The sequence below is a fragment of the Plectropomus leopardus genome, chromosome 7, assembly GCF_008729295.1.
Source record: "Plectropomus leopardus isolate mb chromosome 7, YSFRI_Pleo_2.0, whole genome shotgun sequence".
NCBI lineage: Eukaryota > Metazoa > Chordata > Actinopteri > Perciformes > Serranidae > Plectropomus > Plectropomus leopardus.
Window position 1 is genome coordinate 6,464,989 of NC_056469.1, and position 14,452 is coordinate 6,479,440.

Here is a 14,452-nt window from a genome sequence, read left to right on the forward strand (position 1 = left end):
TTTCTGTCCTGTGGGTTATTGTCACATAGACTTGATAAAATGAAATGCTGTTGCTCAGCTTACTCCTTCATTGTGGATGAAAAAAAACATAGCATGGCTCAATAAAGCAGTTAAAGCCTGGCTCAGGCTGCATTGATGTAGTTATCATTGTGCTGAGATGATTATTCCTTTGGTGAGGTACAGCAATATGGCTGTGAAAACATGTCTCATAAAAGGTGAGCTTACAGCAAGATTACCACTTAAAGGAGTGCTCATAAGCATTTTTATATTAACAAATGAAATATTGTAACTATAAAAAAAAGTTGTTGTTTTGAGCCCTCAGAGAATTAACTCTGCAGGTCCCCTCCGCTCTGTAGACATTTTCAGCTCATTGTTTTGGTTATAGAGACTAAAATTGTGATTCACTCAGACAGCTCTAATCACTGTTTCCAACACAACAGAAAGATTAACCCACTTTGAATATGCATCACCAAATGGCAACAGATAAGTTCGCGACTAGCTAAGCTACTAGTAAAGTAAGTGGCTAGCACACAGTGGTGCCATGTCATGGTTCCGACAGCTAATAATTATGAAGCCTCAATGGTCTGGAAATGTCCCATTGGTCGGAAAGCCCCTTTGACAGTCCAGTATCCCCAAAACAAACATGCACTGCTGTTTTTCGGAAAATACACTACACTGTGAAATCTGGCAGTTTGTTCTAACTTTTAATAATATTGGGAACTGATTTCCTTGAAATGGGAAACTGAAGACCTTATTTTATTGTTGTTGCAAGTTAAAAAGTTGTTGCAACTTAAAAATGACTCATAAACTTACCCTGTTCTTTTTAAGTGTTACCAACTTCAGTATACCAAGTAAGTCTGACTTAACTTAATCATGATAAAGAGGATTTTGTGAATGATGAAGTTGGATGATGTGCGAGTTAAGAAAATACAAATACGATTGACTAGTATGCAGCCGGCAGAATACAGATATATTGCACAGTATACTTGTTTGCTGAAGTTGCTAAAACTTAGAAAGAATCATTTAAAACTTCTCATTTTTAAGTTGCAACAATTTCACAATATTAAGTATATAAAACTAAATCTTAAGTAGACTTAAAAAGATATAAAGCTAACATAAATTAAGATTTGTATTTATATTTACTTACATTTTTTTCATGGCAATTGGTTTTCTTGAGTTTTTAAAGTAAAATCATCTTATCAGATTTTACAGTGTACACACTCACTCAAGCAGAAGCACATGGCTAATTATTATATAGAATGATGCCATCACATCTTTCTACTATGGCCAAGGCATCACTCGCCCAACTATGTGGTGCCCCCTACGAGGTGACACATTTAGCAGCTGAAGAGGGAGATACTTCCCACAAGAGTTGGCGGAGACCAAAACAGAGCTCAAGGAGTGTGAATATTATCCCAAAGTGGCCAAAACACCAGTTAATGCAGGTTTAAGGCCACTTGTGTACAGAAAACAACTGCTGTGATCAGCTTAAAGTTTTCATGGTCGAAACAAACCATCATAAGCCATTGTATGTGCAGAATGTTGTAACAGTGCTGGTCTTGTTATAATGCTTACTCAACAAATGTTGTCCTTTGTGACAAGTTGAACCTCTGTGTAAAAATGCTAATCTTTTAAGCTAAAAACAAAAAAACAAATAAGCCGTTTTTTAAAAATCCTTTTGCAGTCATTAAAATGTGTCACTGAAATGAATTCAAGCACTGAACAAACATACCCACTTTTGATAGCCATCTTTCAGACCTAAAATGAAAGTATTTACTGCAAAAAATGTTGGGTGGAGTATCATTCAACTCCTGACCTCCTCAAAGTCTTTCATAAATGTCAGAAACACATGGCAGATGACCTCCTACATATCTTGACTGATGCCGCCGAAAATTCAGAATTCCTTCATCCTTCAAAAGACTGATGTGTTGTCATGAGGACATGTGCGATGGGATGATAGTATTTTCCTTTATGCGTCACTTAATCACAAGATCTACTATCACTAATGCTCCTAGCGTCAGCCTGTCAAAGGCTGCTGTGTGCTTGCATGCGAATGACGAAGGAAGCTCTCTTGTCAAAGGCTGAGTCATGAGGTCACGATATTGCAGCTGTTCAGCTCCAATATGATCCACAAAAGAGGATCATATTGCATAATAAAGACATTAATCCATTTTTGTTTTTAATACGTGGCAGATGAACAACAGAACAATGTATGAAACAAAACAAAAGATGCTTTCTTCACAAATAAACGTATTGTTTGCTTTATATTTGTACATCCTTTTTTATCATCAGACTGATGTTTGGCTGGATTTCACTTCGTATGTGTGCAACCTTTGTGCATTTTAAGCTATTAACCTTGTTGGAAGCAACAATGCTTGTAGATAAAAGTACATGCAAGCATGTAGATGATCAACTTGCTCAGCTTTTTGGTTGTCTCCTGTGCTCTCTCAGGTGATTGAGTCTCTGGGCATCATGATCTACAAGGCTCTGGATTACGGGCTGAAGGAGAATGAGGAGAGGGAGCTCAGCCCTCCTCTGGAGCAGCTCATTGACCTCATGACCAACATGGCCGAGGCCGAGAGGGATGCATGCCCCGACGAAGGCTATGAGGCCACGGAGGAAGAGGATGAGGCAGAAGACGACCCTGACAACATCTCCAGCGTCCATGGCTACAGAGATATCCTCAAGGTACGTCAGGTAGCTTAGAAAGTGACTGTAGCTGTCTTTTCTATGTTTGTTCAGCTGTTGATGGCTATTAATGCTTAAGCTATAAATATATTTATATGAACAATGTGTAATGTGAAAGATGTTGCCCATAGTGATGAACCACAGATAATTATCACCCAACTCTGCAGCTCTCCAGGATATTTTAGTGTCTTTCAGCTCATTGTTTGCTAGCACTAAACTAGCCACTCTAACTCAAATTTGTTGGGTTGCTAGAAAAATGAATTCAGAAGAGCACTGTAGTTGCTTCATGTCTGCTGGATGTAGAAATACGCAATATTTTTGCTAACACATTAGCCATATCAACTTCATAAGATCATAATACTGTATGTCAAACTCAAATGTGTTATTTGTAACTTTGTGTGATGCTCTGCCCTCGTATGGCCAACCAAAACTTCTTAATGCAGAATTTGACACTTGACTTAAATGTTAATGTGTTGAAGTTTTCAATTAGCTTAATTGTTGATTAAGTACTAAAGAAAAGCAAAACATAAAGAAATGTTTAAATGATCATTTAACAGAGGACTCTGCTACAACAGCTGTGAGGAGTCTGTATTAATGGATTCCTGTAATGGAGAAAGTTTACTTGACCAATCAATTGGTAAATTGAAGAACCAATCCAACAATTTGAATGAGATATGGCTTAAATGAAAGTACAGTAAGTTATTATAAGCAAACTGTGCTTAACATATTAAAGGCAGAAATACACATTACGTTGAATATTATTATACCTTTTGTATTGTTGGATTATTATTAATGACAAGTTAACTTGTAAGTATTTAATTGTTTTCAATTGGTATAGGGGAAGGTAATTACATTACATACTGTTATTATAAAACAATGCCTCATATATTGTAATCATCACATTTTTTTGACAAAAAAATGTAAAAGGTAACCAATAAATGAATAAATGTATAAAAGTAAGTATCATAATTCTCCCTATAAAGTTGTGGAGGAGAAGTATCTGAATTCTAAGTAACTAAAAGTTGAAATTCAGTTCTTGACTGAACATAATCCACTGATGGCTTCCAGGAACAGATAATATCAGCGGGGGTAGCTGTTCATGAAAAGATGTTTGTGAGAAAATTTTCAACATGGTTCTGAAAACAGAGATTACAACCGCAGAGCAGTCTGGCTGCAAGCCTCACCCTCGCCGGGAGTCATGTATCTCTGCTGTCCAACGGAGCACAGAGTCACTGTGTCAGGGCTCACATGGCCTCATACTGTTTACATAATAACCACACACACACACACACACACACACACACACACACACACACACACGCACACATCAGTGCTGCTCTCCACGGTATCTGAGCAGTGTGGCAGTCTGGCTGGCCCAATGGCGAGCGAGCTGTCAGTTTCGATTGTTTTCTCAGCGTTGTTGTCTCTGTGTGCTCCCTTAGTTCACCTTTTGTCCTACTGTACGAACCCTGGCTGACGTAGAATACACTATTAACTGTTTTTAACTTCGTGCCACATGAAAATAACAACAATAGCATATTCATTTACCATGGATACAGTCTTTTTTGTGTGTTATTCACACACTTGTGATCGGATGTGGGCAGAATAAAGCTTTCAGAGAGACGGTTGTCTGGTATTTATTTGTGAAATTTTCTCTTACTGAGACACAGTCTGGACAAATTGATTCCAAGAGCATTCCAGGGATTGACCAGAGGGTACCTTCTGTTCCTCTGAAAGAGACAAGGATGTATTCTCTTGTGTGTGTGTGTGTGTGTGTGTGTGTGTGCGTGCGCGTGCGTGCGTGTGTGTGTGTGTGCTGAGCAGCAGCATGGATGACCTCAAGCATAGTTGACTTGTCAGTTGTGCTCAGCAGTCTATAACAGTTGTTTACAAATGTCAGGGGTTTACTTTGTGTGTATTTATTTTGGCTCTGAGATCCTTTAGTAAGACTTGACAGAGTGACATCACCTGTCTGATATTCTGCACGTACAAAGCAGACTTGGCAAAATGCAAAAGTAGCCCAGAGTAGAGGTACCAGTTACCTGAAAAGGACTATTTTTATTTCTGGCATAGACTGAAAACTGAGAGTAAAACTAAAGAATCTGATCATGTGGATTTGTTTCTAAATTGAGGTTGCTATGGTACAGAAAAATGCCATTTAGCCAAGTGTAGAGCCGTAACAACTATCAATTAATCAATAAGGTGATTTGTAGAAAATGAATCAGTAAGGATTTTGATAGTCAATAACAATTTTCAGTCATTTTTAAGAAAAAAAGACTAGACTAGACTTCAAGACTAAGTAATTAATTGATTTACTACAAAAACAATTGTCAGATTGAGCGATGATGGAAGATATTGTTTAGTAGTAGTGTAGTATTGTTCCTTCTCCAAGCATATTGTTGCTGAGTTGCCTGAACCATTGCCTTTTAACGAGCCAGCACGCAAATTGTCACCATACTTTTAGAACTCAGGTCACAGAGTGTCAAGACAGAGGACCCCGAACATTTCTGCCCGAGGGTACTTTGCATGCAGTAGATGCGAAACAGTGTTAAGTAATGTGATGCGATACGATACAGAAAGTTTACCATAATACATGCCATAAAACATACATAATTTAGCAACAAAAAAAAAACCTGATATTGACAGATTTTGAGTTTATGCTCTTTGTGAATTTTCCTTTAATAATTTTTGTGACATGTTTATAATGCTGTGTGAACTTTGTACTGAAAATCTCTCTCTCTGCTCTTCACTGTCTCCTGTCTCTTGCAGCTGTGCACTGCTCATCTCCCCAGTCTATCAGACGCTCCCAGTCACTACCAGGCAGTTTGTCGGGCTCTGTACACAGAAACCAGGGAGCTGAGTACTTTCCTGGACAAGATCAGGAGTGCCAAAGAGGTGGGTCATCATAATCTTGTCATCATTCCACCTGTGGGCTCATACAGCTATTTTTACATTAATTACATTAGTTGCAGTTTATTTTTATTATCTTTTGGGTATGCTGAATGCACAAGCCATTGCTTTATAATAGTAGTTATACGGTAGCCTAACACAGTCACACAGCCTAAATTTATTGCACGTCACTCCGCTCTGATGAAAGGTTACAGGGGGGTCAGTGACCTTTATATAAAGGAAGGCATCTCTTTCAAAGACTTAGCGCCGTGAACTTACATGCCTCTTGCACTGCAATAATCAACATAACTCTCACTCTCTGTGGCTATCAGTGGCAACATTATGGAACTGTTGGTGCCTATAGTAAGATATGGATGGATAACATGCATCAAGACATATGTGACATATGGTGTGCTACTTAACATACATTTTGGAAAAAAAACAGTATAGTTGCACAGTGTCAGTTTTTCTCCCTGCCTCTGTGCATTAAAGGTTCAAATGAGGAAACCAGCAGAGCATAAAGGAGTGGGACATCTTGTCTGTTTCAGTAATAAGCCATCATTTTAAAGAGGAAGGGCTGGATGTAGGCATGTAATAGGCATGGACATAAGAGACACACAGAGACATGAAGACAGTGCTCAGACAGCCATGTCTCCTGGGTGACAGAGCAGAAGTGGTCAGCTGATACAGAGAGGCATCCGTGGTAATGACTGTGGAGAAAGTAATGAATGGACACATCAGTGCACTGACTAGTTTCCTCGAGCTATGACGTAACACCAGATAACTCTGATTCACAGCTTTCACAAGCAGCTTATACTCATTGTTATGCAGGTTAGTCATCGCTTAGACATGCAGGGACAAGTGCACAAAAGCTGTCACGTGTTTTAGATTGTTTACATCAAGTAGAAACTCCATTATATCAAATTTGTTCATTGAAAAGTGACACAAAGAAAAATAACACATTCACTAGTTTACAAACTTCCATTTGAAACATCTTAAAATTTCTATAATCACCCATAATACATACATAAAGTTCTTCAAATAAAGCCTGGATCCTTTGTAATTAAAAAAATCCAAACAATCCCTTTTAATTAAGCTATTAAAGGCATAAGTAAGAGTCTAAGGCTTCACTTTGACATCTTTATCCATCCATTGCAGCTAATTACAATTCTTTTGTGAAACAAGTAACTAAGATTTCTCTTTTAGTGTAAATCAGGTGTTGAATGTGTTAAATTTTTCTTGTGGCTGAAGGTGACTTTATTATATTTTTCTTGACCTAAATTTATATTGTAGTTCAAAATACTTACATGAATAGTTACGTAGAAAACCAAATTTGCCATAGCTGAAAAAAACAGGCCTGTCTGTGTTTCTGGGCTGTATTTAAGTGTAAGTGCATTAGAAATTCCATGAAGATATTAATATATAAACTAGGGTATACAAGTAAATAATTACCAGTTTAACACTACATATATTCTGAAGTGCTGTGAGGAGGGATATTGCAAATATTCTCAAACATTAGTGACACTGGGGGCTGCTCTTTTACAAAGTGAAAAATAAAGTTCAGCCCCCTTCATCACTCCAATCACTTTTGCACAGGTGCTCACAAAATTGATCAAATTTTAGGGACTTGCACCTGTAAAGCATACCCACTCAGACACACATGCATACACACATGCATACACTGGTGGCCAAGGCTACCACAAAAGATGCCACCTGCTACTCAGCTCTTTAACATTCAAACACAATCACACACCAATGGAACAGCCATCGGGAACAATTTGGGGGTCAGTTTCTTGCCCAAGAATACTTTGACATGCGGACTCGAGAAGCCTAGTGTCAAACTGCCAACCTTCCGATTAGTGCAGGACCCGCTCTACCTCCTCAGCCACAGCCACCCACATGATTGCATATATGCTGTGCCAGAGGATATCTAACCAGGACAAAATCAAAATTGAAGTAAAAAGACCAAATATTTGAACATTTTTGCAATTTCTTCTCACAAAAGGGGTTAAACTTGAAAATTGTGAGTGTAAGCACAAAATACCAGCTATCAGCACCTCTGATACAAAATGGCCATGTTAAGGTCACTAGTGTTGTAATGTCCAAACAGTCTGATGAAAATGTGCAGTGTGTGGATGACAGGCCGTGCTCTCACACCCTGTGGGCTGACAGGTTGAAGTGGGCCACTCTGAAGAAAGAGTGACATGTTTGTTGTGCGTGTCCGACATGGATGACAGTATCTGGAGACATGCTGACTCTCACTCTGCTAAGAGCACCAAGTTCAGCTTCTCAGCAAATATTCAGAGAGACATGGCTTAAATAATCATGTGTGAGACTTCTATGAAGAGTCTGTTTCTAATTTGTCCAAATACCATAAAGGATTAATGCTCCTTCAGTGTATTATTGTTATGCTTTCTGTTATGGGTCATGTGTCATGAAGGGGGCTGGCAGGTGACTTCCAGTTATTTTCCTCAGCGATTAGCTACGTTGCGCAGTTTGAATGCATCATAATCACTGCTTTCTACTTGATGAAAAGACTTGAAAAGTGGCCTGGAGAGAATTAAAAGGTGTTCACAATATAATTCTATCATCACAAATACATTATTGGCTGAAATTCATGTTTCCCAAGGTTCACATCGAGGCTGCTCCCCCAAACACAAAGCCATGTCCTGTTGTTGTACAGGGTCTCTCTTTTTTGGTTCTTCTACTCATTTATTAAGATCAAGTGAAGGAGTCATTTTGGGCTTTGTTTCTCCTCAGGAGCATTTTGGCGCTCAGCTGTGGGTTGGAACATTTCCCCACGAGGAGTGTGTGTGTGTGTGTGTGTGTGTGTGTGTGTGTGTGTGTGTGTGTGTGTGTGTGTGTGTGTGTTTCACCTCAGGGTTCCTTCCTGCTCTGCACTACCGCTGCTGCCCTTTTAGTGTGCGTAATGCATCTGAATGAATAGAGGGGATTTGGTTGGTTACATAACGCTCTGTTAGAAGAGAGGACTTGCAGTGTGTGGAAGGCTGAGAAAGAAGCCCCAAAAAGAGGAAATTGGGGATTGCAGCCTTTTTAGACTAGACAGTAAACAAGTAATATTTTTGGTGATATGGTGATCGGGTACACTATAATTACATTGACATTTGTGGTTTTGAGTGAAAATCCTCAACAACTGTTGGTTGGATTGCCATTGGTGAGCTGCTGTTGTTGGTCTCCAAAGGGTTAATTTTAAAATCTTTGCTGATTCTCTGAATTTTCTTCTATCTGCATCATGAGATAAAAAATTGTCCAACAACTTAGCCTAGAAGTTAGTGACCAAAAACCTGCAAAGCTATTGACATGTCCATCAACCCCCTCTTGTACTTTGTGTTTAGTGATAATTAATGAACGCTTGCATACTTAAACGTTAAACTGAGATGCTGAAGATAGGATTTATTATACCTGCTAAACACCAGTATGTTATAATTGTCCCTATAAATACATTAGCATGCTGTTTTTCTAGACTTTCAAAGTATTATCAGACCAAATGGATCAAATTTTGATAGTGAAACGAGTCATTTTACGGGGGTTGGGGGGTGGGTGTATCCACTGATATAAGACAACTCTTTCACAATGTGGGTCTATGGAAAACAGTATTTGTGGGCGCCATTACATCACAAAAAAAAAAACCCCCAAAAAAAAACACAAGTTGCAATTCCATGTTTGACCCTTTCGTAAAATTGACTTTAAAGTTTGGCGCTGTTCGTTGGGGCTTGATGTAAATGTCCATGTCAAGCTATATGGTTTTGGTTCTTTGTGTGTGTGTGTGTGTGTGTGTGTGTGTGTGTGTGTGTGTGTGTGAGAGAGAGAGAGTGAGTGAGAGAGAGAGTGAGTGACTGTGTATGTGTGAGTGTGTGTGTATGTAAAATAGCCAGTGGGGCTCTGAGCAGCCCTCCCGCCCCCGCCTCCCAGTCTGTATGGCGGCGCTGTGCAGACCCACAGTGAATGCATGTTTATCTGTCCACCACCACCACAGCCACCAGCACTGACTGCCAAAGAGTTGCTTTGTCTGTCCACAAAGACGCCTCCTGCTGTTACAGATTCACAGAAAGCAGCTGAATTAGCAGCGATTCACAGAAACAACTCCGGCTCCTATTTGCTCATGGATAAGTGCCTCTTGTCAGCTGTTGAGAGCTAAAAACGAATAACAACCAGAGCAGAATTACCGACTACAAAAAAGGAGGCTGTAGATGCAGTTGGTAATTGCACTAATTATTCATGTGGACTGTTGGTTTTGTCCACACCGGGATTGCTCTGCTGTTTGAATTAAAATGCTATCCCCATCAAGATCAGAGCACTGCTTCATCAAACCTTTTGAAATGGAAATACGTGGCTTTGATGTGATTTCATGACACGCCACTCATACCAATGAGATAATGGTGTTAATTAAAAGCAAGTAGGCTGATCTCTCTTGGTGCTCCTCACTGGCTCCATTAGCAGTGTTATGGTTTGATGGGCTGTTATGAGCCATTAAGCACTTCAGCACTACCTTACAACACTCAAGCACTGTATGCACTGTAGGCATGCAGAGTTATGATGCATTATGTTATGAGTGATGTTATGTAACTGCTACAGTGAGGCTACAGTCCGGTGGAGGCAGCTGTTCCCCCGGCAGGATAATGGTGAATTGTGATTTCCCTGGTGGGTTGAGGTCTTAACTCTGCAGTCAGCTGGGCAGACTGGGCAGACCCCGTGATTGTGTTATCAATCGCTCCTCTGCACTGACAAGAGCAATATAACCACAAAACATTCGCCAGCGGGAAAATATTGTCTGTCTGCCTACTGCATAAAAATGCTCACATACTTTTTGTCACATTTTGTTTCCATCTCTTGCTTGCTCTGTCAAACTCTTTATCTAACACACACACACACACACACACACACACACACACACACACACACACACACCTTCACGCACCTTCACACATTCATATTGTCCTCTGCTGAACTCTGCGAGCACCAGCAGAGGAATGCATGTTGCTCCTTGTGTCCCACAGACAGGCTGTCAGTCGGGCTGTCAGTGTTTTACAACACTAATGGCCTCACGTTGTGCAGGTTCAAACAGGTGTCAGGATGGAGGAGCTGCGCTTTCTGTTGACTGCATGGTAACAAGGGACTGTCTCAGTTTCATGTCTTGTTTCTTTTAACTTTTACCTTACATAAAAAGTGAATATATGCCATATTTTTCTTTATGTGATAGCTGATAGTATTTTTCAAGAACATACCAGCAGCTCTCTGCGGCTTTAGTGTTTCCTGCACAAAATTAGAAAAAACAAACAACAATCCCGAAATAATTAAAAGCTAAATTTTAATGGAAGTGGTTGGTGAGGCAGTGTTTCTAGTTAACATGCTAACATGCTAAAGTTTAGCAGGTACTAGTCACTTTCTCTACTAAGCATGTAGGCATGTTAGCATTTGCTGACATCATGAAATGTGCACTGGGCATAAAGTATAGTAGTGACTGTACTGGAGTTATTGCATTTTATCCTTTGGTTAACATTCATGCTAGAGTGGACTGTCATGGTTATCTATCCAGTGGTTGTGCAACGCCATTACAGTAGCATAGCACTGCAAGTACCACTACCTTTTTCTTTAAACAATTAAAGCTCAGCTTAAAGGTTAAAGTTCAGCAAAAAACTATATCAATCATATAACCTAGTTATAATGATAATCTTTTATTTGTTTAGACTTTGAAAAGTTATTTTTAGGTCAACACCATTTTTGTGAAGACACAGGAATTAAAAGCTCCTACTAGCTGTTTGTGTTAAATTAAAATGTCTTTGTGATGTGTGAGCACGTGGGAGAGCGAGCGTTAAAAACTCTATAATCTTACCGTGACCTGTGCATAATTACACCGCCTGTAACACCTGAGCCCCTTATGTGCTTTACAGGCCACACTAACCTGCACTGCCACCCGTGGTGAATCTTACTTATACAGAAAATATAAACAGACAAATACACAGACGTAACTAATGTCTCCTACAGTAAGAAGCCGGTTTAAACAGGACAAACAGGGAGGACTTTGCTGGTCCACATGTACTGACTCTTCATTGTTTCTAGCGTCTATAATTCCTGATGTCCCACAGAGTCAATTTCCTTTATCATATTTAAACTTAGTCTCTTTTTTTTTCCCCTAGAACCTCCGTAAGATGGAGGAGACAACAGAGGAGCCCAGCAGAGACCTGAATGAACTACAGAACGCTGACTGGGTAGGCAACTACTGCAGACTCCTGACCTTTGACCTCCAGCCTCAACTCACCCTTTCTCTTGATCAAAGTCTAACTAACATAAATAAATAGGAAAAATCACACCTCCCTTTGATTTCACATTAAATATTCTCCATCTGCATGTTCCATAAAGGCATATTTGTCAATCCATGTTACACTCTAAATAGGCAGCGATTAAAGAGCTTCTCAGGAACCATTTTGACATGGATAGAACCGCTCTCCTTGATGAACCCTCCTTACTCTGTGTGCACAGAGAGGTCAGAGCACAGATGATTGCGATTGTCCAAATAAATTCATATTGAGAGGGTCATGGTATTTTCTATTTCCCCTTTTCCCATGCTGCCCTTTGCTTTGTTCGTCAGGCTCGATTCTGGGTTCAGGTGATGAGGGACCTGCGAGAAGGAGTCAAGCTGAAGAAGGTGCAGGAGCGTCAGTACAATCCTCTGCCCATCGAGTACCAGCTCACTCCCTATGAGATGCTCATGGATGACATCAGGTCCAAACGCTACAAACTGCGCAAAGTCATGGTCAGTGCACAGTCTGGACCTCAGATAGAAAAGAAATGCCACATGTACATCTCCTGCTCTGCTTCTGCTGTACTATTGTTCCTACCCTGTGGGAAATTTCTTTGAGAAGCCGTTTGCGTAATAATTGTAAGATGGAGTGATGCTCTTTTGAATTCCAGTGTTCCATTTATTTGCTGACATGAAAGGTCGATCAGTTTTCTGTTATCGCGTGTCCTCTGGGTTTTGGGGTGGCAGGAGCCGATCCCAGCTAAATTTGGGCCAAATCCTAGCCATACCTGTAAAATGGCATCTATAAGCCATTTGGCTGGTAATATTATGGAAACAATTAGACAGTTTCTCGATTGTTTGTTTAACAGAAAAGTTATTGCAGATAGTATTGATAATCAAGGACAAGATGAACCAATGCTGCTTTATTTTGCGGTGCATTATTGTCGGTTGAACATCTTTTGGTTTTGGACTTTTGGCACAAACAAGACATTCAAAAATTATTGATTAACTCCCACAATAAAAACTATGATCAAAAAAATCGATAATGAAAATAACCTTTAGTTGCAACCATAGTTAAAAGTACTGTTTATGGTCCTTAGTCTTGATACTGGTGATTTGATTCTATTAGACTTCATAATCTTTTATGTACCCAACCCAATCGCTAGATAAAATGTTGGCATTGTACATTTCCGCAAACCACAAATACATTACATTTGAATGTTATTATGTCGAAAATACATTGAATCTTTATGTTGTTAAACAACCTGGTTATGTTTAGAAAAAGATTATGTTTTTGCTTAAAATGTATGGTACTGGTGGCATGATCTTATTGGGAAAAGTAGCGAGGTCTCTGTAAAAAAATAACAGCTTTTTGTGGGACCATCCCAGCTGACGAAACAGTGATGGGTCGTTACAAAACACCTGCATTTGGTGCCTTAAAAAGGCAGTGGAAACACAGTAAAGGCTTAATAAATCACTACTGGTTTTGTTGTTTGTTGGTCAGGAGCCATGTTATGCAGCTTGGCAGGAGTCTCCCTTAAGTGTCATATCATGCGCCATACCTCCATCTTCTATCAACAAAATCAGTTCATATACTATGTCACTTTAGAAATGTTGATATGATAGCTATGAAATGTGCAAATGTAATGTGTTAATGTGTTAATGTGTGTGATTTACAGAAAATGTACAATGCCAATATTAACCTTAGTGTGTAATGTGGTATGAGATTATTCAGCTTTTCCACGACACGCACTCTAACTATTAAACAAACGTCTGAAACAAGCAGGATTCATGAGCTAGATTTTTATAAGTGAAGACAAGGATCATAGCCAATTACATTTTTATGACTTTGTGTGCTTGTTTATGTGTTTTCATCCTGTTCTGTTGTTTCAGGTAAATGGAGACATCCCACCCAGGTTAAAGAAAAGCGCTCATGAAGTCATACTGGAGTTCATCAGGTCCAGACCACCTCTCAACCCTGTAAGTACGACTGAAGATCATGGACTTAAATGTCACAACCCATCCATGTGCAGCCTGTCAAAAGCGGCATTAATTAAAACAGAGCAGTGAAATGTCTTCAAATGAGTGTATCAGCAATTCTTCAAACTCAATAATATCGTCTTGTGTCTGAAAAAAGCCAGGATGCCAGGACTATTATAATTATCATAACGTTAATACTGTAGTTTTCTTACTCAAGTTTCTCTGCACTGTGAACTCAGTGAAATGCTGCGTTCATCAGTTCTCACTTGTTATAAATCTTACTGCAGAACTCGCAGGCGCTGTTTCAGCAGGGCTCATCTCTCGTTCATGAGGTGAACAATCAGTCACAGCAGATATGAGGAGGTGGTGATGAAAACGCCGCTGCCCTCTGGCTACAACCCTATTTGTTTGTGTCAGTTGTTGTATTCCACTCTACTTACTCCCGGTCAACAGTTATATTTTACCCTCCATCAATCTGCGCTAGGTGTCAGCTCGTAAGCTTAAGCCACAGACTCAGCCTCCTCCGACGCTTCATGAACGGATCTTGGAGGAAATCAAGTCTGAGAGGAAACTTCGGCCGGTGTCGCCTGGTGAGATCCGCAGGGGCAGACTGGGTAAGGAGCCTCACCTCTT

The 14,452-nt window shown here is 39.8% G+C and overlaps 1 protein-coding gene across 2 annotated transcripts in view; it reads left to right on the forward strand.

Annotated features, from left to right (window-relative positions):
• spire1b (spire-type actin nucleation factor 1b) overlaps nt 1–14,452 on the forward strand; it is a 46,557-nt gene that overhangs the window by 16,210 nt on the left and 15,895 nt on the right. For both annotated transcript variants that reach the window (XM_042489118.1, XM_042489119.1), the window contains exons 3-8: nt 2,452–2,688; nt 5,458–5,583; nt 11,736–11,807; nt 12,188–12,352; nt 13,733–13,819; nt 14,304–14,433. In XM_042489118.1, the coding sequence (XP_042345052.1) occupies nt 2,452–2,688; nt 5,458–5,583; nt 11,736–11,807; nt 12,188–12,352; nt 13,733–13,819; nt 14,304–14,433 (817 nt within the window). The remainder of the gene's footprint in view (nt 1–2,451; nt 2,689–5,457; nt 5,584–11,735; nt 11,808–12,187; nt 12,353–13,732; nt 13,820–14,303; nt 14,434–14,452) is intronic.